Below are 27,723 nucleotides of genomic sequence, written 5' to 3' on the forward strand. Positions count from 1 at the left end.
GCTGCCACCTCAGAACCCGCCAACCATCCTTCTGCTGGACATTACCGCCCCGCCAGAGTTTCTTCTCTAATCATTCCAACAACACAGCTCTTTCTCTTTCTTTTTTTTTTGAGACGGAGTCTTGCTCTGTCGCCCAGGCTGCTCTTTCTATATCCAATCTGGGAGAGTAGATTCCACTAATGCAACAGGGTCAAGGGCTGGACAGGCGCTAAGGAAAGAAAATGGGAAATCAGTAGGTTCAGGGGACTCATTTTCATGTAATTTTTTTTCTGGCAAGATAAGAACTTCAGTATCTGTCACAATATCAAGGAATAAATTCTTCTCACAGTCCAGGGAGAATTTTTTTCTTGAGGAAAAGTGAAGATAATGTAAAAAGCAAAACTTTAAAACTTTAGAAGGACATACAGAGAATATTGAAACAAGAAAAGCTCCCTTATCTCCTTCACAGGGCATGTGACGGCAATGTGGCTCACTTCTTTGGTGCCGTTACTCAAACCCCTAGGAGGAGTATGCAGACAGGCGGGCTGTGGTGCTCCTGACCCCATGGCAGCATCTAGGGGTGAATGTTTACAGCTTCTGAAGCCCCAGTGGGGGTGGGTTACAGAATGTTCTTTTAGTTTAGCCATCTGTAGTTGGCTTGTGTTAGTCAGCTCAATCAGATCCCCTGCTTTATCGCAAGGATAAAGGGCTTTCTGTATCCTAGGGTTTCTTGCCTTGGTGTACCGGAAGAATCGGATCACACCTGGGCTTGGAGAATTAGTACAAGGCTTTATTGAGTGAAAGTAGCTCTCAGCAGATGGGGGCGCCAAAAGGGAGATGGTTTTCTCCTGAAGTCTGGCCGCTCAGCAGCCCAGGCTCTCCTCCAACCTCCCAGGCCAGGGTGCCGGTGTCTGCTGGTGCCTGTTGGCATGCTCTTCAACCAATGTACTCCTCTCAGCATCCCACTTGTGTGTTCTTCTGCTGATGTGTTCCTCTGGATGTCCAGCTGCTTTTGTCTCTGCCCACTAGGGATTCAGGGTTTTTATAGGCACAGGTTGTTGGTGGGCGGTGGTAGCAGGACAGGGTGATCTCCGGAAATGCAACGTTTGGGCAGGAAAATAGGAATTCCTGTCCTCACCTAGGTCCTCAGGTATAGGCCCAGGAGTGGAGCCCTAGCCACAGACATGCTCTTCTCTTCCCAGCACTTCCTTAGCCGCCTTCCGTATCATATCTTTACAACTTTGTAGGAGCAAATACAATTTTCCCTTAGAAGACACAAAAAACACAAACTATAAATGAGAAGACTGATACATATTTACTGCATTAAAATAAAAAAATTTCTGAACCTACAACACCATAAATGGGAAACTGAAAGATAAGCCCACAGACTAGCAGACATTTGTCACTCTTCAAATAAGAAGTTGTGTCCAGACTTTCTATACCTTCCCCCCTGGAGAACAGCTCCCAATTCCCTGGCCCAGCACCAGGATCTGGTATTGATCAGACTTTTAAATGCTTTGCCAAGTTGATGGGTATAAAATGGTACCATATTGTCTTACTTCACATTTCCCTTATTATTCTGTGATTACTATAGAAATGAAGGATATTTTCAGACGGCTACTGAGCATTTGGTGTTCTTCTGAGAACCGCCTGTTCATGTCATTTGCCCAATTTCATTCTGAGTTGTTTGGGTTTTCCTTATGGATCTGTAAGAGTTCCTTATGTAAGTAACATTTTAACAAAAATATATATACTCTTAACACTTGGTACAAACACCTTCTAATTAAGCTTTTAAATAACTTAAAGATCAAAACAAGTGCACAAGCAAATGAAAAAAAGTTCAGATTTAAAATATTAATTCAGTGTGAAATTGAATGTTTTCCTAAAAGCAAATCATAGGATTTTATTTAATAATAGGAAGACTGGTAAGTGTTAAATTTGACTTGGTAGCGACTTAATTCTTCTGATTTTGAGCCATCACATGAGCCACCCCAATCAATGTTATTTCTGCTTATAAACAATGAACTTTTTAATTACAAATCAATTTAGACCTTTTACACATATACTGGCAAAGTATATAAACTAACAATTCTCAAGAGTAAACAGCCTCATTAGTAACCAGAAAAATACAAACTAAATTGATAAACTCCCATTTTCTAGAAATCCAAGTGGCAATGAATTTTCAAATAATAACAGCCAATGTTGGTGATGAGATATAATGATAAACAGGCTGCTGGTGGGAACATATTTCGGTGTAACCTAACTGCAGGGAAATGTAGCAATCTGCAAAAGAACCCTAAAAATGTTTACAGCATCTGTGCAGGTGATTTCTATAGAATTTATTCGAAGGAAAGAGTCAGTAACAATATCCCAACGCCACCCAAAGATTTCACATCACTCGCTATGTGTACGGGACACTGAAAAGTTGGTTCCTGGGCAGCTTAAAGCAGTAACAAACCTGCTTTTTTCTGTAAGAAACTCCTTCTATATGATTAGGGTAGGACTCACACACATGTCTGCCACGGAGCAACCAAGAGAGCCCTGAGTAATATATTAATCTTTTTTCCACATCAGTAAAATGAAATCAGATTTTTAGACTACTCCATGGGGCATTTAGTTCTTTTCCTCTGAGATGAAACTCCAGGCAACCACTGATCTGCTTTCTGTGACTACAGATTTGTTTGCATTTTCTAGAATGTTATCTAAATGCAAATATTATAATATGTAGCCTTTTGAATCTGCCTTCTTTTACTTAACACTATAGAGCTGAGATTCATCCATACTTAGCACGTATCAATAGTTCATTCCTTTTTATTGTGAGTTGAATGGCCATTGTTTGGATATACCACATTTTGTCTACCCATTCATCTGCAAATGGACATATATACTGTTTCCACTTTCAGATTATTACAAATAAAACTGATATGAATATTCATATAGAAATCTTTGTAGGTGTATATTTGTTCATTTCCTAAGTTTGAAAGGCTGGACTGTATGATAGGTGTATGTTTCATGTTTCAAAATTTTGCCAAACCGTTTTCCAAAGTTGTTATACTATCGTACATCCACTAGCAGTGTATGAGAATTCTAGTTCCTCCACATGCTCACCAATACTTGGTATGATTCGTCTTTGTAATTTTAGCCATTCTAAAGGTATATTTTGTGGTATGAATTATTCCATTTTAATTAGTTTTAATATGATTTTTTCCTTACTATAAATTAAACCTAAAAAAAAGTCAAAGTGTTAAGATTTAATAGCTGCCCATAGAAATAATGAAATTCATCCTAATAGAAATATAAAGATTGCGCAACCAAATGACAAGAATGTTGTGGAAGTATAGTCGCACCAGAACAATATGATTCAACTTGTGGGTAACAAAGTTGTGCATTTTCATTTGCCATGGACCCTTAGCTCATGTAACCTGAGCATGCCCAGATGAACCAAGCATGCAACCACAGGGGGAATCTAAGAGCAGGATGAATTAAGAAGTGTACACCACACAACAGGATCCAGGATCCAATCAGATGGAGCTCTAGCATTACCCCAAGGCAGAATCCTGTCAGATCAGCCCTCCCAGCATCACCTCATTGCAAGATCCAATCAGATCACACCTCATTACCCTATGCTTATAAAACCTGACCCAGTCCCCAGCTTTGGGAGACACTGCTTTGAGAACTATCCCTGATGTTCTCCACCAGGGATAGTTTTATTGTTACAAGCAATAAAATCCCTTTATTAAATACTAAATCTTACTAAATCTCCTTGGTTGTGGTCATTGATACCTAGCCCAGCAATCAAACCAACCTGTTGTGTGGGTAACAAGAACTTCATGTCTTGAGTGGATAGATGAAAAATATCCATTAAGTATTCATCTATCCTAATATATCATAATCCTATTAAATGAAAAACATTAGGAATTATAGCCAAATAAATAAGTTCTAGAGAAGGTAACTCAAACAAAGCTACTCAAACAGAAAAACAGAGCTTGTTTAAGAAAGAAGTATACACTATCATTTTGAAATATACCCTGTCATGGTTCCCAGAAACTAAGAAGTCTATTATTAACAAAACAAACTCAAGGTATAAATTATTTGTTGTTAAACCATATGCACAGACACTCAAACCTTATCCACATACAAAGCCCCTGCCTTCTAGTCCATGACATCTGATTTACCATCATCCTTCTGGTTCATTTAGTTCCCTAAATACTCTGAACTCCAAAGTCAGTCACCACAAAGACACTCCCCTAAAATCACTCCATTCTTTTTCCTTTGGTCCTTTGGTAAAACCTGCCAAATAATTTGCTCCTATTGCATCTCACCATCCATTCTTTCCTCTCCACTCCCTTATTCTCAAGATACTACCAGATAATTAACACAATATATATGAAGATAAAAAGTCCATGGTAAATGTTCCTCACCCTTTGGTGATTCCCTGTTTCATAAGAAGAATGTTATCACTGTCTTAACTCCACTATAACAACCTGGAAAATGCGCATGCATCTTTCCAGATTCACCTCAAATTCTACTTTCCACAGGTTCGCCATCTCCCACTTGCAAAGGTGGAGATTCCTCCCCTAGGTCTACATCTTATTCATAATCCTTTTAAAGCTCTTACTTTGCAATGACGGCCTTGAACCCCAAAGAAAGAAGCACCAGAACTGAGAGTACCCTGTACTAAAGAATGAAATCCAAAGGCTTCAGACAACTAAGCCCCAGTCTACTACCTAATTCAGAGTCATGTTCCACAAAGTTAAAATTACTTCAACCCTGACTTTGAAATATGTGAAATACCACGGTAATTTCATTCAGTGAAGGAGCATTTTCAATTTTAGCTATTTAAGGGATATTCGCCTAAATGAAGTTACCACTAAAGGGTCAGACATTAAAACATTCTGTAAGTATGACACTTTACTCTAAAAGAGAGAAACATCCTTAATTCTGACCATGTTTTCTTAGCCACTTTGGTGCATAGAAGCCATCAAAATTATTGAGCTGTCTATAAATACTTAACCACAAACTCGAGATTATTTTTTTAATGCGTATCAAAATTATCGAGCTATTCTATAAATACTTAACCCACAAACTTGAGATTATTTTTTTAATGCAGAAAATATGACTTGCCTTGGCATCATTTATCAGAAGTTAGAATGATTTCCACTTAAGTAATTCTCAAATCCTTTGACACATCTCTTATCACTCAAAATATGGAGTTCAAATACAGAAAACAAGTTCTTTAAACACACAAGAATCTGAGACCTGTCAATCAGTCTTAAACAAGTATTACAGGCACTGGCACATTTGAGCCAACAATGAACCACTTTGATCATATCAAAAAGATACATGCCCTGCTTGTCAATTAATGATGTCACATCTAGAACAGCATATTACAGATGGTATTTGCTTCAGGTCGATAAGTGAGTACCATTAGACCAAGAGTAGAGCATGGTTCTTTGTTCAAGGATATGTAGCTTAAGTTTATAGATCTGCTCCAAAGATTCTTTCAATGAATAGTCACCCAACATCACACTGGCCACATTATGAATAAGCCCAAAACAGTTAGGCTGTTTAGGGGAATAATGAATGTAGGGCATCTGTATTAACTGTCAAAGAGATGGTCATGCCCAAACAATTTCCTATAATGTACACACAATAATCCTGATTATGGGAGAGGAAGGTATAAAAAAACCTTGATTATCTGGAAAATAGTCTAAATATGTGAAACTTTGCAAATTTGGAACTGTGGATTAGTTCAGCCAACTTCCATCAATTTCTTATTTCTATCAGTTCACTAGCTTTTATGCTGAGCACTGATGATGCAGAGATAAATTACACAAACCGTCCTCAGGAAATTAGCATTCTATGGGGAAAATGACATTGAGGCAAATAATTGTGACAAAAGTACCGTATGTTCAAGAAGTGGAGGGAAAAAAAAGGAAAGTGGAGGTAACACAAAGAAGGAGATGGTTAAGCCATGTAAAGGATAAAAAAAAAAAAGTGGGCTGGGCGTGGTGGCTCACACCTGTAATCCCAGCACTTTGGGAGGCCGAGGCGGGTAGATCATGAGGTCAAGAGATCGAGACCATCCTAGCCAACATGGTGAAACCCTGTCTCTACTAAAAATATGAAAATTAGCTGGGCATGGTGGCACACACCTGTAGTCCTAGCTACTCAGGGAGGCTAAGGCAGGAGAATTGCCTGAACCTGGGAGGCAGAGGTTGCAGTGAGCCGAGATCACGCCACTGCACTCCAGCCTGGTGACAGACTGAAACTCTGTCTCAAAAAAAAAGGTGTTTGTGTTGTGAATATTAAAAATGCAATTTAAGCAGCTTAAAGGAACACTGAATCTTCAGGATTATACTGTCAAAGAGAGAGGAGAGAAAGAAGATGATCATTTCTTTTGCTGAAACAGGAAAAGAGAGATGGGTGATCCTCCAAACACTCATATATTAATCCAGAGGAAAGAGAAAAGAGGAGCTGATTTATATTAGAAATAAATTCTTCTAAGTCAAAGAAAGCAACAAAAGGTCAGGAGCACAGTCCAAAAGATGGTTGAGTCCCAAAGTCCAGGGAGAAAAATGAAACCATCATCACTCATAGATGAGGAACCAGTCACAAAAACATGTTTTGAAACTTAGGTTAGGGAAGTGCCCTAAAAAGACCGTCTCACTACATAAGGGAGGTCTTGAATGCACAAGGAGATAAGGGTGGAAGAGTAGTGGGCATGGAATACATAACCAGAACAACTCAAGCCTAATTTACATCACACTTCTTTCCCTGGTACCTTTTACACCTGGAATGATCTTTTAAAGTCTCTTTAGCTTCTACACTTTGATGACTTTACACATTATCCATAGCAACTAGAAAAGGTGTAAGTATATATTAAAAACTTAAATGCTGCTAAATATAAGGGTTACTTTCCAAAAGTAAGATTTAAGACTCTGATCTTATATTAGTCAGCTTGAACTGCCATAACAAAATATCATACAGTGGCTTAAACAACAGAAATTCTTAGTTTTGGAGGCTGGAGGTCCTCAATCTGCCAGTATGGTCACATTCTGGTGAGAGTTCTCTTCCTGGCTTGCAGAGAGCCTTCTCGATGTGTCCTTACAAGGCCAGCAGGAAGGGGGACGAAGGGAAGGTCTCTCCTGTCTCTTCTTATATGGTCACTAATCTCATCTTGAGGACTCTACCCTCATGACTTCATCTAAATTGTTTTCAACTAGTTTTTGTTTTTAAGAGATAGAGTCTTGCTCTGTCACCCAGGCTAGAGAGTGCAGTGGTGCAATCATAACTCACTGCAGCCTGGAACTCCTGGGCTCAAGTGATCCTCCTGCCTTAGCCTCCCGAGTTTACACCATGCCTGGCCCTCATCTAAATTTAATTACCCCCCAAGTCTCCAATTCTAAATACCATCACACTGGGGATTAGGACTTCAACACATGAATTAGGAGGTGGGGAACAATTCAGTCTGCAGTAGCTCTCAGTATGAAATTTCTAATTATACATCCAATGGGTAAGTGAAGGTGGAATAATACAGAGGAGAACAGAGAACTGGCTCCCAGAGGCCCTCCTGAAAGGTAGTAACAGAAAATCACCAGTTCCATGGCTTTGTTTCAAAATAATATTACCAGCCAATATATATTTACTAGACACCAAATAGCACCAGAGAAAAGAGAAAGGTGAGGAAGAGGAGAGGGTTATACCAGAAGACATGACAACTATCCTCCAAGACTTCAAATATGAATGTGAGGCTGGTACTGACACTATGAGGGGCCACACTACAAGTGAAATAGTAATAATACAGGAGTTTAGAGGAAGAAAACACCTCAGGGCTACAATCCAGGGGAGGTACTTTGCAGAAAGAATGGAGATTCACAGAAGTGCATTCTAGAGAGAAAAGAAGTGATCAAAAGCTTAGAAACAAGCATGCCCACGGCAATATTTAGAAGGTGGTGAACAGATAAAAATTACTAGAGGGGAAGAAATTAAAACTAAGATTAGAAAGGTAGGTTTCACCAAATGACCAGGGTCTGGAATGCTTAGCTAGATAGTTAGGACTTGATGTGGGAAGTAACAAAGAACTCTGAAATGTTCTCAGAGACACAACTGTTACATGGACAGAGGTCTGTGTTTTTACTAGCACATGAACATGAAAGGTGTGAGCAACTAAGGAATACAGTCTGTTAGTTTAATCTCAAATCAAAAACAGGAATAGAAATACTAATAGATTCTGCTAGCTGACAAGGTGAATCATCATCCCACCTCTGCCTCAAGAGATTAATTTCAAAAATGTGATATTTATCTTAACACAAAATGCCCACTAAGCTCCTGTTTTGTTTTAATCCCCTTTTTTTCATAATCATCCATTATATAAATATTTATATAATGTCTCTTACCATAGTGCCTTACAGCAAAACCTCATCATTTTCTATTTCTAGCAAAGAAAGAAAACACATAAAGGTAAACAGTAGAAATTTATGTTTGATCAGCAAGTTCTTTGCTCTCTCACTAGCACACTTAAAGGAATAAATATTTAAAACACATGGCATAATGCTCCTAAATATTTAACAGAGACATGGCATAATAATTTGATCATTGCTTCAAATTAAGTACCCTTAATTAACAAGTTTTTAATTAAAATGTTTAAATAAATTGGAGGCTATTAAAGAAAAAGTAACTACAATCATGCACTTCATAACAATATTTTGGTCAACAAGAGACCACATACATCCACTATTGACTAAAAAGTCAAATTGTAAAATACTCTAAGAGATTTATTCTGAGCCAAATGTAAGGACCATGACCCATAACAAAGCTCAAGGGATCCTCAGAACATGTGCCCAAGGTGGCTGGGTTACAGCTTGATTTTACATGTTTGAGGGAGACCTAAGACATCAATCAATACATGTGAGGTACACATTGGTTTGGTCCAGAAAAACCAATGGTTTGGGACAACTCAAAGAAGAGATGAGAGGAAAGAGGGATGTTTACAAGTCATAGATAGATTCAAAGATGTTCTGATTGGCAACTGCTTGAAAGAGTTATCAACAGAAAGAATCAGCAGAAAGGCATATCTGAGTTAAGATAGGGAATTGTGAAGACCAAGGTTCTTACTATGCAGAAGAAGTCTCATAGGTGGCACCCTTAGAGGTAATACATGACAAATGTTTCCTATTCAGACCTTGAAGCTACTCTCTTCAGGATCAGAAAAAGACCCGGAAAGGGAACTGGATTCTCTACAGAATGTCAATTTTCCCCAAAAGAGACAGCTTTGCACAGCTCTGTCAATATATATCAAAGAAATATATATTAGAGTAAAATACTTGGACTTCTTTCAGGGCCTGCTATCTGTCACGTGATGCTATATTACAGTCAGGTTGGAATTTGGTATCTTATTTCCTTTCACACTACAAAGAGTTCTGTTTTGTCAGTCTTAAGAGCTCTGTCTTAATGTTAATGCTGGGCAGTTGTGCCTGAATTCCAAAAAGAATTCCAAATATAATGAGGCATGTCTGAATCCCCGTTCCCATCGTGGCCTGAACCAGTTTTCCATGAATCCTGAGAGGAGGAGTTCATTCGGTAGACCGAGAAGCTTAGAATTTTATTTTTGGTTTACATCATAGACTACAGTGGTCCCATGAGACTGTAATGTTTTACAAGCTATCTTTTCCTAAACATTTAAATAAAAAAACATTATAATGGAGCTGGAAAATTTCTAAAACTCTGTGTCATTGCAGTCTAATAACACCACAGCACAACACCTTACTCACGTGTCTGTGATGATGCTAGTATAAACAAACCTTGTGAGCTGCCACTCATACAAAGTCTAGCACACACAATTATGTACTACATAATACTTTATAATGACAATAAATGACTGTGTTGCTGGCTTATGTATTTACTATAGTATAATTCTTATCGGTATTTAGAATGTATTCCTCCTACTTATAAAAAAAGACGTTACCTGTTAAACAGCCTCACGCAGGTCCTTCTGGAGGTATCAGGAAGAAGGCATTGTTATCACAGGAGATGACAGCTCCATGTGCATTACTGCCCCTGAAGGCCTTCCAGCAGGACAAAATGTGGAGGTGGAAGACAGTGCTATTGATGATCCTGACCCTGGGTAGGCCTAGGCTAATGTGTGTGTTTGTATCTTCATTTTTAATAAAAAATTTTAAAAGTAAAAAAGAAAAAAAAGACTAAATAGAAAAGAGCTTATAAAATAAATATATAAAGAAATATTTTGTACAGCTGTACAATGTGCTTGCTTTAAGCTGTGCTATTATAAAGTCAAAAGTTTTAAAATTAAAAAGCTTATAAAGTAAAAAAAGTTACAGTAAGCTAAGCTTAATATATTAGTGGAGAAAGAAAATGTTTAAATAAATTGAGTTTAGCCCAAGTGTACCAGGTTAATAATGTCTACAGCAGTACTGTCCTAAGCCTTCACGTTCACTCACTACTCCTTCATTGACTCACCCAGAACAACTTCCAGTCCTGTAAATTCCATTCAAGGTAAGTCCCCTATACAGATGTATCATTCATTTGTCATCTTTTATACCATATTTTTATGGTATCATTTCTATATTTAGGTATGTTTAAAGGCACAAATACTTGCCATTGTATTCCAACTGCCTGTGGTATTCAGGACAATAATATGCTGTACAGGTCTGTAGTCTAGGAGCAACAGGCTATACCATACAGCCTAAGTGTATAGTAGGCTGTACCATCTAGATCTGTGTAAGTAGAGGCTATGATGTCCACACAATAACAAAATTGCCTAATGCCACATTTCTCAGAATGCATCCCACTGTTAAGCGACGCATGATTATACTATGATTAAAGTGGTTATATGGGCATAAATATTGTGGGAATTTAGAAGGAATCTAAGATTCTGTAAGAATTCTGAAGTCATGTTATTTTACTCTGTGAGTTAAGTAAAATTGCTTTAGCAATTAAGTTTTGAGTTAACATAAAGCTATATCTAGAAATAATCTCAAAAAAAATTGATGGCCAAAGTGTTTGAATTAACATATGCTGAATATTCTTTCAAATATTCTGAAATCTGAGTATTAATATGCATAATAAAGTATCACTCTAGCAGTTGTCATTCTTCATCAACAAAAGATGGCTGTATAAAACAGAATCCTGTCAACCTTCTTATGTAACTGTAGAATATACAGCCATGGGAATAACCTCAGTGTCATGATTGATGTACAAAATGATCTCTGAACAGGGTATCAACCTAGGAAGTTTAGTATTATTCAGAATTAAGTAGCAGAAAGGGGTTGCTTCCACAAACAAGGATAATTTGAGCACTGCTCAAGCTCAACCAAAGACATGCACACAGGTATAGGTGTTAATGCAAGTATGTGTGTGCTATTGAGGAACAATTTATATAAAGTACAAAGACCTCAAATGATAGTTTAGTGATTTTTACATATGTAGATCATGAGAAAACCACCAAGACAGTATTTTCAGCCCTCCAGAAGACTCTTCTGTGCTCCCTCCCAGGTCAAACCATTATTTGAACTCTATTGCTGTAATTTAGTTTTGCTTTTTCTTGACCACCATATAAAAGCTATCATACCACACGAACACATTTGGGTCTGGCTTCTTTGGCTGAACATTAAGTCTATGAAATTAATCTATCAATAGTTTGTTCTTTTTAATTTGCTAAGAACGCACCACAATTATCCATTCTACTATTGACGGACATTTGAGTTGTTTCTAGTTTGAGGCTATTATGCATTAAACTATTATAAACAAACTGTTTTTTGTGTGGACATATGCATTTAATGTATTTTTATTGAATATGTACTTAGGAGTGCAAAATGCCAGGTCGTTAGGCAGACATACGCTTGGCTGCGGTAGATTCTGCCAATGATCACGAAGAAGCCATGGCCTAAGGAGAACTTCCAAATACAGACTATCAACTTCTTCAGTAAGGTAAACAAACACACAAATACAGCACCAAACTCTCTTCCTCCCTTGCCAAATAAAAGGTGCAAAGCTATAGAGAGCTTAATTTTCAAAGATGTCATATAATCAGGACTGAAAAAAGAACTGAAGAAAGATTTGGACAAATTTATGGATGATACCATAAATTACCTGAAAGAGGATGGATGTAGGATATACTCGACATAAAACAGACATGAGAGAAGATATAACTGAAGGCTTATATGGAACAGATACAAGGACTGACTTTTGGCAATGGAACCAATGGTATGTGCCCATGAACCTTAGCAAGCAAACACTGCAATTTCTATTCAATATGAAAAAGACAGAAGCAGAGTGTCAGGGACTCATTTAATGGGAGCAGGAAATTTAAGAAACTATACAGCCAATCTTTCTAAAGGTGAGGGGGCATGCACAACGCCACAAAAACGAGCCCTGGCCCAGTACCAGGTACACATTTTAATGGATGGCAACTGAAAGACCAAGTGCTTTGGTCATCAAGATGCATGTCCAGTGTCCAGGGGGAAGATGAGGGAGAGTCAAAAGTATATTCCTCTTGCCTCAAAGAGATTTGCCTGATGCATCAGTATGATTAGAGCACATAATTCCCTGTCTGTGTTGCTCCAAAGATTGTCCTCATTCCAGGGTTCCATTTCTTTTCAGCAAAACAAGGCATCCCTTTTCCTTTCCCACACAACATGTCAGCTTTAGAAACTGTAATCTCCTTTCTAAACTACATCAATAGATGGATCTTTTGACAAGTGCTGATGCTTTCTTCAAAAAAGTAGTCATTGTCCCCCGAAATGAGCACCTTTTTCATACCAAACGGTTGTGTCATATTTACACAACCATGGAAGTTCTTGATACCTTTAAGGTACACCTTACACACCAAAATCAAGCTTCAAATTCAATAGTATCTTCATCCTCAATGATTCCAAATCACAATTAAAAAAGAAAGCCTGGTTCTTTGCTTTCAATCAATATAATCCCCTAAGAGTCCAAGCATCAAAAGAGTCACATAAAATATTTTCTTTGTATATTTAGAAGAGATAAACTGATCCAGCAAGGTGATCAATCAACTTTCAATTACATTTGGCATCTCAGTAAGAAGACAGCGCATGTACTTACAACTGACATGAGTCACTAAATGAGGGGGTGCATAGTTTAAGGATTCCACAAACTTCCAGAGTACGTAAATTTGCACTATTATTCACTAACAACGCAGCCATTTTTCTTTTAACAACAATTCATCTAGACATTCTACATTGTCACAATTTTAAAAGAACACAGAAGTATTCTAAATGCCCAAAATTAAAGCCACATAGATGACTATAATTAAGAATTTGCAATTAAATAGACATAGAGATTTTTACATGGAGTTTGCATATAAAAGATACCCGGTCAAAATACATAATGCATGCATCTAGACCCCTTTCTTTATAAGTTCACCTTTAAGTTTTTAGAATATATTATAAAGTTCAAATTTATACTCTTAGCACTCTGACTGAATTAATAAAGATCCTCTTGATGCTATTAAAACAAACTGGTAAACCAATATTCTAAAACACAAATACTTCACATGAAGTTTAGCTCATACATTATTTTATACAGAATACTTACTACATCAAACTTCTGAGTGATGTTCCCCTGGACATCAAGTAAATAAACTTTGCCATAATGTGTGCCCAATGCCAAAAACTGTAAGAAGAACAAAGGGGCCAGTTAATTAATTAATAATACTATTAATACACAAGTAGTAATAAAACCATTTTTAAAGACAAGATGCTTAATGCATAAATGATCTGCAGTGTCTCAGAAGATATGCATTCCTTGGAGAAGGCTTGTTTCCAGCTTCAGGGAAATAACAGAACAGGGCCTATTTTATTGCGATGGTGCGAGCCAGCTGTCAGAATGACTCATGAGGACCCTCATCTACTGACAACTAATGGTGTGTATGCAGTCTATACACAATGCCTGATGGACTGAGGCAGTAAATTAAAAATGCAGTGGTGAAAACACGACCAACCTACAGTTGAACTCAAAGTGAGAAGAGAATGATTCAGAAACTCCCCCTAATTTATGGCAAATGTGTAAATCAGTGCTATTGCTTAAGCTGCACACATACACAAACAACAAATTATTTTCTCAAATGGAAAATCCATGCCATATTGAGAAACCGGAAATCTCAGGTGTACTCCTACCATCAGTTAGCTTTAGGATGCTTCTATAAAAGTTAATGTATAATGTTGAGTGTTAGTTAGTGTTTATATTATCATGTAAAATAAAAACCCCTTTTGTGTCATAAAATAACTGTTGAGCTACATATTCATTTTATGTTGTAACTCCTACCGTTTCTTTAATTATCTGAACTAACCTTAAATAAACCAGAAGAAACTTTAGGACTACCTATAATATGACATGAGTTTTCTCCCTTTTTATTTATTTCAGCATTACTCAAATAGTTCAAAATTCTCTGTATTTCATTGCATGTGAGCATGCTTCCTTGCAACCCATAATGAAATGCTCAAATTTACAGGCACTACTAAGTGTTTCAGTCAAGCAGCACAATCTTTAAAAAATAACCTTACAGAAAGTCAAGATTTAAAAGGATTTATCAAAATGGAATTTCTTAAAACGAAATTTCAGTTCAGGCACTTAAAATATGAAGCTACATTAAAGACGAGTCACAAAAAGGGAAAGAAGGAGTTCATTAGAAATTCATCCCCTGCAATGCCTTTCACTCCTGCAAGGTTGCCTTTTTTCAGGAAGAAAAAAGTCCCCAGGGTAGAAAAATCAATACTGGTTAATAAAACATCAGGTGTGCAGACATAACTAGGTATGACGATTCCGCTGCACAGGCCTGCCTGAATGCACCAGGTGCCATGACGATTAGTCATCCAGGGCAGACAGCAAGCCTGGTGAAAAGAGAATGCTTGGGCGCTGGAAGGGAAAGGGGAATAGGTAATTCTGGGGGGAAATTAGTCTGAATAGTTAAAACAAACAGGAATGCTTCCTCCAAAGCAAAAGAATGTTCTAATCAGAAATAGAGGACTTGAATGATTGTAATTTTACCGCTCAGTGACACTGACGATATTTAAATAGAAAAACAGTACATATGATAAGAACTGAAAACAAACAATACTCCATTCTGAGGCTATCTGTGGTAAAAGAATGGGTCTTAAAAGCTCACTGCCCCCCAAGTATTTCACGATATTGATTCTCCTCATAAATACTATATTTAGTTTGTTAGGAAACTAAGGGAGAAGGGAGCTTGGATCTTTAAAACGCTTTAATGCTGTCCTTCTCTGACACCGCTATAAAGGCCACTTTTGAACTTCTAATTACATTTTATTTTATGGAAGTTAGAAGCTTTACGTAATTTACCCAAGTATTAATTCCTTGCCTTCTTTTTTCTAAATTACTGATTTCATTCATTTAATCTTTAAAATAGAAAGAAAACATAAAATAATTATTATGACTTTACAGTCTCATCCTAAAACTAAAATTATGTTAGAACATTTTGAAAAAAAAAGATTCAGTGATTCTTATGACAAGCTATCTTGTGTTGAGGAAAACATTTCATTATTAGATTAGATAAATCAGTGCTATCCACTTTTAGAAATATATACTCTTCAAAAAAAGTTTAACAAGCCAATTATAGTTATTTAACTACCAATATTATGGATGAGTCATATTTTCATCATTTACTAATACTTTCCACTACTTCAAATAAAACAAAAAATGCAAAATGGCCACAAATGTGACAACATAAATACAAATTCTCCAATTTTACCCACATTCCAGCCATTAAAAGCCTTGAACTTTTGTAACCACTGAGCTTTGTTTCTTTTTTTTTTTTTTTTAACCTGAATGTACTTAAAATTCAGGATGGGCAAAGAATAAATATAATTTCACTAGACCCTCTCATGTTTAATTACAGAAACTTGACTCATTTTCTATACTACCAGATTGGGCATCATCCACTAAGCACAACTGCTTTTACCTTAAACTTCATGTAAGTAACTTAAGTAACTGATATATGTACATCCATAAAGATTGGACTTTATGTAAGGAAACAAGTAGAAAAGGTGATAAGCAGTCCTTTGGACGTCGCAAAGGAAACAATAAGTAGACCATTTGAAATCTGGTCAACTGTCTAATATCATCTACCTTCACATAGTGTTTTATAGTATTCAAAGAATTACAGCAGGGAGTGCCTTCAATTACACATGAGGAAATAAGTTAAAAGTTGATGAGACTTCCCGGGAAACAGTTGATGAGTAGCAGAATTAGGGCCAGAATTAAAAACTAAAACACTCAACTGGATCAGAATCCTCTTTTTTTTTTTTTTTTTTTTTTGAGACGGAGTCTTGCTCTGTCGCCCAGGCTGGAGTGCAGTGGCCGGATCTCAGCTCCGCCTCCCGGGATCACGCCATTCTCCTGCCTCAGCCTCCCGAGTAGCTGGGACTACAGGCGCCCGCCACCTCGTCCGGCTAGTTTTTTGTATTTTTTAGTAGAGACGAGGTTTCACCATGTTAGTCAGGATGGTCTCAATCTCCTGACCTTGTGATCCACCCGCCTCGGCCTCCCAAAGTGCTGGGATTACAGGCTTGAGCCACTGCGCCCGGCCCAGAATCCTCTTAAATAGAAACATGGACTTCAGATAAAGAGTGCATGCTCTAAAAGTTAGCATTGATTACAGTTCCCAACCATCAGGCTCTTTGGCAAAGTTGGTTTAAGTACAATGTTAATAAAGTTTGACCTCTAAGCAAGCAAACTTTGTTCTCCATTTCATTCATTCACTGGATCATTCAACAAATACACAAAAAACACTATAATATGCTTAGATAATAACCAACTGTGACTTAAAAGGATTATGGTATAATGAGGGAAACAGACATAAAAATTGATTAATTACAATTAGATTTAAAGAGAATGCTTAAAATGGAAGTATCTGGAAGACCCTATAGAACATAGTATATGACAGCTGTGCTGAACTTTAAAAAAGAAATTAGAAAATAGACACTAAGGCAGACAGTGTAGGCTTGTAGTAAAAACAATTTTAGGCAGAGTGGATACAACTTGCTCAAAGGCACGGAGACACATAAAATGCAGGACAAAGTCAAGAAATTATGGATGACACATCTAATTCATGCCCGGGGAAGAGACAGGTGATAAGGTTGGAAAGGTCAGCTAATAAGAGGCATTCAAATATTTATGGAGAGATGAAAGGCAGGAAAGTAGAGGAAATCAGGGTGGGAAGGCCCAAATAATTAAGTCATCAGGAAGCCAATAAAGAATTCTAAGAAGGAGGATTACATGATCAGGTTGAAGTTTCTAGAAGATTACTTTAGTAAAATGTTATGAACAGACTAGGGTGAAAGCAAATCTGAAGTAAAATAGACAAGTTCGCAGTATGTGCATTAGTTCCCAGGAAAAAATAAAGAATACCTGAACAGAAGAGAAGGGCTCCGGATGTGTGTGGATCAAGCAGAATGGGGTGTGAGTAGAAACAGCCAAATGTTGCAGCCAGAGCACCACACTTATGGCAGAAAGTGGTAAGACACAAGCCAATAACAGGGAGCAAGATCTTAGAGAGCGTTAGATACAACATTAACGAGCTCAGGTCTTATTTCGTAGTTGATGCAAAATCATACAAGAGTTTTAAAATCTGTATTTTCAGCAGATCATTCTGGCAACCAGGTGACAGATGAGTTTAAAGTAGAAAAATTAGAGGCACAAGAGATTCTTTTATTTACTATGTAGAAGCAGGAGAAGATAAGAGCCTAAGCCAGCGCAAGAGTAATAAGAAAATCACCAGGACTTAGGAAACAGCTGAGTGAAAGGGGAGGAGGATTCATCTGTGGCTTAGGTGACAAAGGAGGTGGTGATGCCACCAAATGGGATAAAGAATAAAGATAGATGCAAGTTTAGAGGGAAATGAAAATGAATTCATTATGGACATGCTGAGAGGTTCAGGTAAAAAGACAACAGCAGATAAAGATGTTTAAGAGGTCCATAAGTAAATATGCATGCTATTCCAGTGAAGGTCAGTGTGCAGGTGGTCACAGAAATCCTGAGATTTAAAACCAAGATAAAGTACAAATTAAGAAGAAATGTGGATAATGGACCAAATCCTAGGAAAGCCAACATGTAAAGGAAAAGTGGAGGCAAAAAAGGAAAGTGAAAGGAACAGAAAGGAATGTCACAAACGATCAAGAAAATAGGAAAAGAATGGTGTCACGATAAAGAAGTTTTGAGAAGAAAGGTGAGATCCAGAATTCAGAATCAGCAAAATGTCCATCAGCTGGTGAATGGACAGACAAAACATAGCATATCCATACAATAGAATATTATTCAGCAATAAAAAGGAATGAAGTACTGATACGTGCTACATCACGAATGAACCTCAAAATCATTACATTAAGTGAAAGAAACCAGACACAAGAGATCAAATAATGTTGACTGCACTTACATGAAATACACAAAAATAGGCAAATCTATATAGACACAAGGTAGATTCCTGGTTACCTGGAGGTAGAATTAGGTATGCTCCATGACATAGTATGTATTGCTGGGAAACAAGGGAGGAAATGTGATGAAGTGAAGAACAAAAGTGGACAAAAAGATTCACGAATAGGAGAAAGAAAATCTCCCGTAGGTGGCCGGGTGTGGTGGCTCACGCCTGTAATCCCAGCACCTTGGGAGGCTGAGGTGGGTGGAACATTTGAGGTCAGGAGTTTAAGACCACCCTGACCAATATGGTGAAACCCTGTCTCTACTAAAGCTATAAAAATTTGCCAGGTATAGTGGCGGGTGCCTGTAATCCCAGCTACTCAGGAAGCTGAGGCAGGAGAATTGCTTGAACCTGGGACACGGAGGTTGTAGTGAGCCGAGATTGCGCCATTGTACTCCAGCGTGGGCAATAACAGTGAAACTCCATCTCAAAAAAAAAAGAAAGAAAGAAAGAAAATCTCCCATGGGTAAGAATGGGTGTGAAAAAGAGGTCAGGAATTCAGGCTGTTCACACCAGACAATTTCAATCTTCTTACACAGAAATGACATCATCCTCTAAGAAAGAAGGGACAGTGGTTCAGAAGAGGGACTGAGGACTAAAGAAACTGACGAAGGACAAATAATTCAGAATAATTTTTAGTGACAAATTTACCTAGGTGTGTGAGTCTGTACCAGCACATGGCTCTCCTTGTCACAAAAGCACTAATTCAGGGTTGAGAGTATGGCTGAGGTGCACAATGGGAAGACAGGGATGTAAGAGAATTGAAGATGCTGGTAAGATAGAGTTAGGATAATCAATCATTTCACAGGCACAGAAAAGTAAAAGAAAAAGAATGAATGGATTAGAGATCAGGACTCCATAAAGTCATACAGCTTGTGGGAAAATGAGCACAAAAGGTTGAAGAAAAACAGGGGTCAACAAAGAGTATCACAGAGGCTAAGATCCTCAAGTTCCAGTGCTGACACCATCCAAAGTGTGGCCTTATCAGTGGGGAGATGAAACAGGGAAGAGGTAAGGGTCACTGGAATGAAATTTGGTTGAAGAACTGCAAAGGCAGTCTTCAATGAGTGAAGAAAAGGGACCACAAGTTGGACAATGGCAGCAATGAAAAGGGGTCGATTGCATTGCAGCCAAATGGCAGACACCTCAAAGGAGAAGGCTGCTGGTAAAACATGAGAAAGAAGGCACACACTCTAATAAAGTGTTGTGGGTACAGGACTCTATTTACAATTAAACAAAATTTGAGGTAAAAGGAACTGGGTGGGAAGCAAGGGGAGGATGAACCACACTTCTAGTAACACAGGATAAAGCCAGGAGATGGATCAGACAAGAGCAGTTTGCTTTTTGTGGAAGGACTAAAACTTACAAGGTCATAGGGAAGAAGGCAGCAATGGGTGAAGCTCCATGCCCCCCAATATTCTGACTATGACACAAACTGTTCTGGTCCAAGAGTAGGCTAAGGGTGCTATCCAGTACTTACCCTGGACTCAGAAAGTTGGGGGGAGCTTTGTTATAGCAAGGACCCAGATGTGGAATAAATTCATTCACTGATATAAGTAGTAATTTGGGGCACTTCTACTATTCATAACACCTACAATATAATCCCTTTTACCCCTATAAAAGCACTGGCCTTCACATTATTTCTAATCTTAACAGGTTCCTAATGGAATCCTTATAATTTAAGGAATTAAGTGAGAGATAGAGTTTCCAAAAATCATTTCATATAAATCTTTGACTTTGATCACTGTCTACACTCTACTTAATACAGTCTTGGAGTGTGTTGTATGTGTGTGAATGGGCTTGTACACACATATAAAATATTTGGATTTTTTGGTTCGTTTTTGTTGTCAAGGAGGAAGAGAGTAGCGGCAAGGAGACAGGATCACTGTAAAAAGCCACCACCAAAAGCATCAGGACTCCAAAGCACAAGCAAATTTACCATAGAAACAATTTACAGAAGAATCCTCTGAAAGTGCTACCTTACCTTGTCATGGACTGTCATGCAGCTAGCTGCATCCTTCTGAAGAATTTCGGTTACTCCATTGGAAAGCCTTTCATACTTCAGCTTGGGTTCCTCTTCGCTCTCTTCTTCCTGCACAAACGGCAAAGAAAAATGACTGCCATCATACACTTACTTGTTTTGAAAACCTCAAAATACACTTCTTACGAGAGAATCAGAGATGGTTCCTTCAACGATGTTAATGATTCCAACTACAGCTAAAGTTTAAGATCTTCATATTTCATTTTGCCTAGGCATATTAATTGCTACAACTTCACTGGTAAAATAAATTCAAAAGTTGAAAACAAGAGTATACAGACTTAGTGTTATATTGTCACTAACTTTACATGTTGAACCTTACAATTTGCTATGGCTTCATAAAATATTCTTAATCCTCACCGTTATGGAAGAAAGTTAGTAATCAATATTTACTATAATGGCCATGAATTAATAAATCAAGGAGAGTTGTAAAAGTTACTATGATTCAGAGTAAGATTTTATTTTACATCAATAAGTAATGAGAAACAAAAAGTTTATATACAGAAAACTGTGATGGCATAAAGCTAGCCAAAACAGAAGTCCATAAAAATAATCTACTCATTGACATTAGCTAGAGGGTGAAGACTATGGAATTATCGTGTATCCAAGGCATCAAAGGGTTGCTGAGGCAACCTCAACTAGAAGGGTCAAGATTCCAGGGCAGCAAAGAATTGAGCCGGCGTTCTTCAGCCACTTTCTTCCTGGAGGCATTTACTAATTCTGGGTGTAGGACAAGAGGCTGAGAACCCAAGCTCTGCCTGGGAAGACAGCCACTGCTGGGGGTAGAGAAAGCAGCACACCTTCTGGCACTTGTGGGGACAGAGTGACAAAACTGGAGAGAGACCTGAAGGGCCAAGATATCAGTGGAAAAGAGGCAGAGACACAAGCTTGTTACACAGTTACTTCTCCCTGTAAGACAACTGTCAATTTCTAAAACCACACAGGATGAAGCTAAAAAGCTGAACAGAAAGAAAAATACAAACCAGCTGCCTTGATGTGTTAAGAAGGTAAGAATAAGAGTTCAAGAGGCATTGGGAAATTGGATCCTGGTGAATATCACAGTCTTAGTCAGAACCCCTGATCCCTACAGGACACAAAAACTTCACTCCCATAGAGCTCTGACTCAGTTCAATCTTTGACTGGAGTGAGGTATATAACCCCCAACATACCTGTCTAGTGAAGGAAAGGGTGACTCCTCTCTGGAGAAAGAAAACCACCGAGGCCTCTACAATTTTTCATGTACAGTACTAAGGATTCAATAAAATATGACCCGGTATGCCATAAGACAGGACCAAATGACCAAAACTCAAAATGAAAAAAGACCATAAAAATAAACAAATGGGTGACCTAGACATTGAAGGTAGCAGTAAAGGGCTTTAAAATAACTACAACCGGCCGGGTGCGGTGGCTCAAGCCTGTAATCCCAGCACTTTGGGAGGCCGAGACGGGCGCGATCACAAGGTCAGGAGGCATCTTGAGACCATCCTGGCTAACCGTGTAAACCCCGTCTTTATCTAAAAAATACAAAAAACTTAGCCGGGCGATTTTGGTGGCGGGCGCCTGTGTCCCAGCTACTCGGGAGGCGCAGGTCAGTCTGAGAATGGCTATAACCGGGGAGGCTGGGTCTTGCAGTGAGCTTGAGATCCGCGACATGCACTCCCGTCCGGTGTGACAGGTAGCGAGACTTCGCCTCTCAAAAAAAAAAAAAAACAAAAAATATAACTACAACCACATGTTCAAAAAAAAAAACAGAAAAAGACAGAGAGCTGATGAAAAGATAGAAATTTTCAACAGAACTCTAATCTGTAAAAAAAAAAAAAAAAAAAAAAAAGGGGGAAAAAAAAAAAAAAATTTTAAAAAAAACTCAAATTTTAAAAAAAAAAAAAAAAAAAAAAAAAAAGGAATCAAATGAAAATTTTTACACTGAAAATGTTAACTGAATTAAGAAGCCAATAGATGGTTTAATAGAAGATTAGTAAAACAGAAGACAAAATAACTGAAATGAGTAAAAAAAATATTCAAAGGGAAGCCCAGAGAAGAATAAATGGAAGGAAAATATATAAAGGAATCTATTAGGCATGTAGAACACAGTGAAAAGCTCTAACATACTTTTCATTACTGTCCCAGAAGGATAAGGAAAAATGGAAAGGAACAAGAGCAACATTTAAAGAGATAATAACAGAATTTTCCAAAACTGATAAGACATCAACCTACAAACTCAAGAAGCTCTGCAATAAGCAGGATAAATATAAAGTCACACCTAAGATGCATCACAGTAAAAGGAAAATCAGGCAAAAGAAAAACGACTTGTAGAGTAGTAAGTGCTCTGCCTACGGAAGATTATAAGACTGAGAGGACAGACTAGACAGACTGCAAAATCAAATTCTTACAGAAGTCTTCACCTCTGGGGCAAGGGATTACATCTTCACATGGAAAGGGTTTAATCTGTGGATTAATGGAAATGATGGACTATATCAAGCATCATGCTAGAGACTTAATATCAGCTATCTCATTTCAACCTGACTTAAAAGAAAAAAAAAAACCCTACTGAGAGTTAAGTATACTGGTCCCGTTTTACAGATTTTCAGCAAAAACTGGTGATGAGAGATTTTAAGTAATTTCCTCAAGGCATACAGTGAGTAGAGGAGAAGCTAAAATTCAAATTCAGCTATGAGTGCTCTAAAGTCAATACCTTCTATAACACACTCCAAAATCTCCTATGAAAATGACTCTACAAACCACAACAGAAGCCTATTCTAAACCTAGAAATAATTATAAACTATGTGATTATTAGAAAACATTTTAAAATATGTTTATTTAGCAGGTGCATTAGCTAGTTATTGCTGTGTAACAAATTATGCCAACACTTGCTGATTTATTTATTTTATTATTATTTTCTATAAAGATAGAGACTCATTATGTTGCCCAGGCTGGACTCAAACTCAGAGGTTCAAGAGATCTTCTCGCCTCAGCCTTCCAAGTTGCTGAGACTACAAGCATGTGCCACACTCCTGGTCACCAAAATGTACTGATTTAAAACAACAATAAACATGTATTATTTTACAGTTTCTATGGGTAAGCAATTCAGAAGCAGCTTAGCTGAGTGGTTCACTGAGGAACTCTCACAGGGTTGCAGACAAGATGTCAGCTAGGGCTGCAACTATCGGAAGGCCTGACTGGGATTAGAGGATCTACTTCCAAGATGGCTCAATCAAATGGCTGGCAAGTTGGTCCTCACTGTTGGCAGAAGTTGCCAACACTCTTGGATCACTCATTCTGGAGGAAGTCACTTGCCATGTTCTGATCAAGCAGCCCCATGGAGGGGTCCATGAAGCAAGAGTGATCCAAGAGAAAACAAAGTGGAAGCCCCTTTTATGTTTTATACGGCCTCAGATGGAATGCTGTCATTTCTACAATATCCTTTCAATCATACGGGTCAGCCATGATTCAGTGTGGGAGGCGCAGACACAGAGCATGAATAGGAGGCGAGGATCACTGGAGGCCATCATGCAGACTAGCTACAAGAACAGTAATGACAGTTTAAGAGCCATAAGCTCAGTTAAAATCAGTATTTCATGTCTACTGATGAGCTGTCTTAAATTTAATTCCCTAGTTATACATAAGCTATTAGCTGTTTATTTCGTATGCGAGTATTAAAAACAAAGATGATATACCTATTATTAACTTTCCAAGAATAACTTGACAAACTAATGGCAACAAAAGGGAAGTATAAGCACAGTTATCCACAGGGCCTACACATTTCTATGGAAAGGTAGTGATAATCTACCCAAACCAAGGAGCTGTTACACACCAAAACTGACCTGTTTTTAACAGAAAATATAAAATAGCTAATTAGCCAAGACTAAAAAAACTGAAAAAAGAAAACTACAAAAAACAACAGACACTTCTACTTACGTATCTACAAGCAAGAAAGAGAAATCATTACAAAGTTAATATGAAATGTAGCACAGATGATGTGTGCATTCTGAAGTAAACATGTTAAATACAAATTGAATCCTGAGTGTTAGTCTTTATAATAAGATGCCACATGTTGCTCAAGTAGGGACATCAAATGTGCATCCAATGTGAAAAGTTAATTCTAGCCTCTTGACTATTTTGCATAAAAGCACTCATCCACGGACCATTAGATAAAGTCACTGTAAATAAGGTTTTCCTGTCTTACTTATAAGTGAAAACTAAATAATTTCTCACACGTAAATATACAAAAATAAATACTTTCACAACACAGCTCAGTGAAGCATCCTTACTGGGTTTCAAAAACCATAAATAAAATGAAGACTCCAATATTAGGCATTTGATGTACCCTTTCACGCTTTTCTGACAAGTATCTTTTATGCTAAGTTAAAAGCAGGGTAAAGGTGAATTTGTAAGTTTTTTTTTTTCCTCCTTGCTGTAAACAAAGAAAATAGAAAGTGATTCAAAAATACGATTCATGGAGGTTATTCTGCTACTGTAGACTCCACATCACACTTTAAATAAAAAACATTTAAAAATCTAATAGATTATAGAGTTTCTCTTTAACTACAAAAAATAATAATAGAAAAAAGGTTTCCATGCAGTTTGGACTTCCATGGTAAACAACCCAGTGTTAATAAAAGCAAATCAATAATTTTGTTAAATTTTAATAATCCTACAAACCGACAAATAAAACCATCAACCGTCTGAGTTGAGATGACAGTTAACTGCGTTTCTATGACAACCTAGTGGAGTAGTACAAGTCCTGACTTGCAGCTAAGCGGAGATACGAACACAGTGACATTTACCCATACAAGAAAATTTGCGGCTTTCTTTTAAAAGAATCAATTCCTCAACTCGCATAGATTTTACTAAGTGTAGAGCACTTTTAATTAAAGACAAGTCCTTTATACCATCCTACAGAATTCTAAACACTATCTAAAATAAATGTCACATCATGGTCAATCTTCCTGAGTTTTGGACTTAGGAGGAGGGAAATTACTTTTAAGGATAACAAATTAAAGCAATTAAAGACTTTTCCCTGAAAACTGTTTAGTAATGTTGTTACAGTGTTACCATCGGGTACATTTTCATGGAGGAAGTCCTGTTTACCTAACTTGGTCTTGTATACCAACAAGAACATTTTATGTTTCTTTTCACCTAATAATTTAAAATTTGTGTACAAGAAATTGATTTTTTCGTTGTTTACAACCAAAATAATTGTGTAGCATGGATTCTACATTCTTCACCTTGTTTAAACGTTGTATTTTCACATATTAGTACATTTTATATGGTATCACTGTCACAGACCAAATGAAGACTTGAATTTTACTTTTAAAATGTCTGTCACATTAATTCTAGGGGTTAAGAGAAAGATCATTACATTTTCTACCGTTACTACTTATACAGAACTTAAAATGTCATCTCTGGATAACATTTCTTTATTAAAATCCAATTTTGTTTTGTTTTACAAAATAAAATGATACTCAATATACTGGTTGGAGAAAGGTGAGATATCTTACAAAGCCCAAATTAGGCTGGTAGAAAACACCACCAGTGGAGCACTCCTGGACTATTCACATTGCACTCTGTGGAGATGACCTTCATCCTCTCCAGCTTCACCTGAGAAAGACCTCAGCTGAACCTCCAGGAATTTTAATAAGATGAATGGTTTAGTTGGTTTCATGTCATCAACTACATCTGACTAGGGGCAAATCCTTTTAATAAATATCCAATGTTTTAAAGCTAGATACAATAGGGAAACACTAATATCCTCAAAAGAAATTCATACACACACACACAAAAAACTTTCACGCAGTTTGAACTTCCACAGTAAAAAACCAACTATTAATAAAAGAAAATCGATAACCAACCCTGGGGATGAAGCTATAAAATACAGGTTTTCTTCCTCTAGAACATTCTTTCTAGAACTCTAATTACCTATGGGGAATTGAAATAACCAAAATTGGTAGTGGACCTTACAAGCTTAACATATAAAACAGCTATCAAAATCCTGTATCAAAACATTTGAATTTTAGGAAATTTGCATTTTAAAATATTCTCTCTTTACAAATAATTCAATTTGTAGATGCCCTAAACTAAAATATGTCTTTGCTATTACTATTTATTAGAGAAGAGAGAGAATAGAAAACACAGTTGGTGCTAAATACAAATTTTTTAAGAGCATAATTAAAATTAATACAAGTCAATCAAAACACATCTTGAGATTCAAAAACATATAACTATATATATATAGTTTGTTTGTTTGTTTGTTTTGAGACGGAGTCTCGCTCTGTCGCCCAGGCTGGAGTGCAGAGGCACGATATCGGTTCACTGCAAGCTCCGCCTCCTGGGTTCACACCATTCTCCTGCCTCAGCCTCCCAAGTAGCTGGGACTACAGGCACCCGCCACCATGCCTGGCTAATTTTTTGTATTTTTAGTAGAGATGGGGTTTCACAGTGTTAGCCAGGATGGTCTCCATCTCCTGATCTCGTGATCTGCCCACCTCAGCCTCCCAAAAGGCTGCGATTACAGGCGTGAGCCACCATGCACAGCCAACATATAACAATATTTTAAGGAACAGTTCTAGTCACTACCACAGGATATTAACATATTATCAACATGCACAAAAGGCAACATAGACAGGAGCTACATATTACTGGATATTTACATTTATTTGAAACTATAACATTATCACCAAAAGTACATGCATAATATGGGACATCTCCAAATTTGTCACATTTGTATTAAAGTTTTCCATAAAGTGGAGAAAAGATCCAAGATGAGAAAAAAAGAATGCCTAAAAAAGAATCTGAAGGTAAAGTTCAAAATTAATCAAAGAGTAAAGTCTTCAATTAGCTTTGTACTGCCCACCCCACCTCACCCCAAGAAAGAATGCTATTTCTTTAAAAGGACAACTGTAACTATTAATACTGTATGCTATAGTTCTATTAAAGAAAGATCATTTTATTTACACACAAAGACGACTATCTGATAGGAAAGATGGCTTTATAGATCTTTCTAAAGTGTCAAAACGTATCAAGAAAACTACATAAATAAGCTGAAAGAGTAACTTCTGGTTTCCATTAATAACACCAGGTATTATAGTTGCCTCAATGACCAAACTTTTTAAGAAAGTGACATGAAGATAATGGAATTCATCTACAGTAAAATAACTGTGGTCAAAGCTCCCAGCATGCCTTTCCATCAGACTGCAGATAGGCAGGCAATTACATTCTTATATGAATGCAAATA

The 27,723-nt window shown here is 37.4% G+C and overlaps 1 protein-coding gene across 2 annotated transcripts in view; it reads right to left on the reverse strand.

Annotated features, from left to right (window-relative positions):
* The window catches only part of VPS41 (VPS41 subunit of HOPS complex), a 191,804-nt gene that overhangs the window by 127,262 nt on the left and 36,819 nt on the right, over nt 1–27,723 (reverse strand). For both annotated transcript variants that reach the window (XM_017867372.1, XM_017867371.1), the window contains exons 3-4: nt 20,439–20,546; nt 13,558–13,635 (exon numbers count right to left, since the gene is read on the reverse strand). In XM_017867372.1, the coding sequence (XP_017722861.1) occupies nt 13,558–13,635; nt 20,439–20,546 (186 nt within the window). The remainder of the gene's footprint in view (nt 1–13,557; nt 13,636–20,438; nt 20,547–27,723) is intronic.

The sequence above is a fragment of the Rhinopithecus bieti genome, unplaced genomic scaffold, assembly GCF_001698545.2.
Source record: "Rhinopithecus bieti isolate Rb0 unplaced genomic scaffold, ASM169854v2 scaffold_2439, whole genome shotgun sequence".
In the NCBI taxonomy this organism is placed as follows: domain Eukaryota; kingdom Metazoa; phylum Chordata; class Mammalia; order Primates; family Cercopithecidae; genus Rhinopithecus; species Rhinopithecus bieti.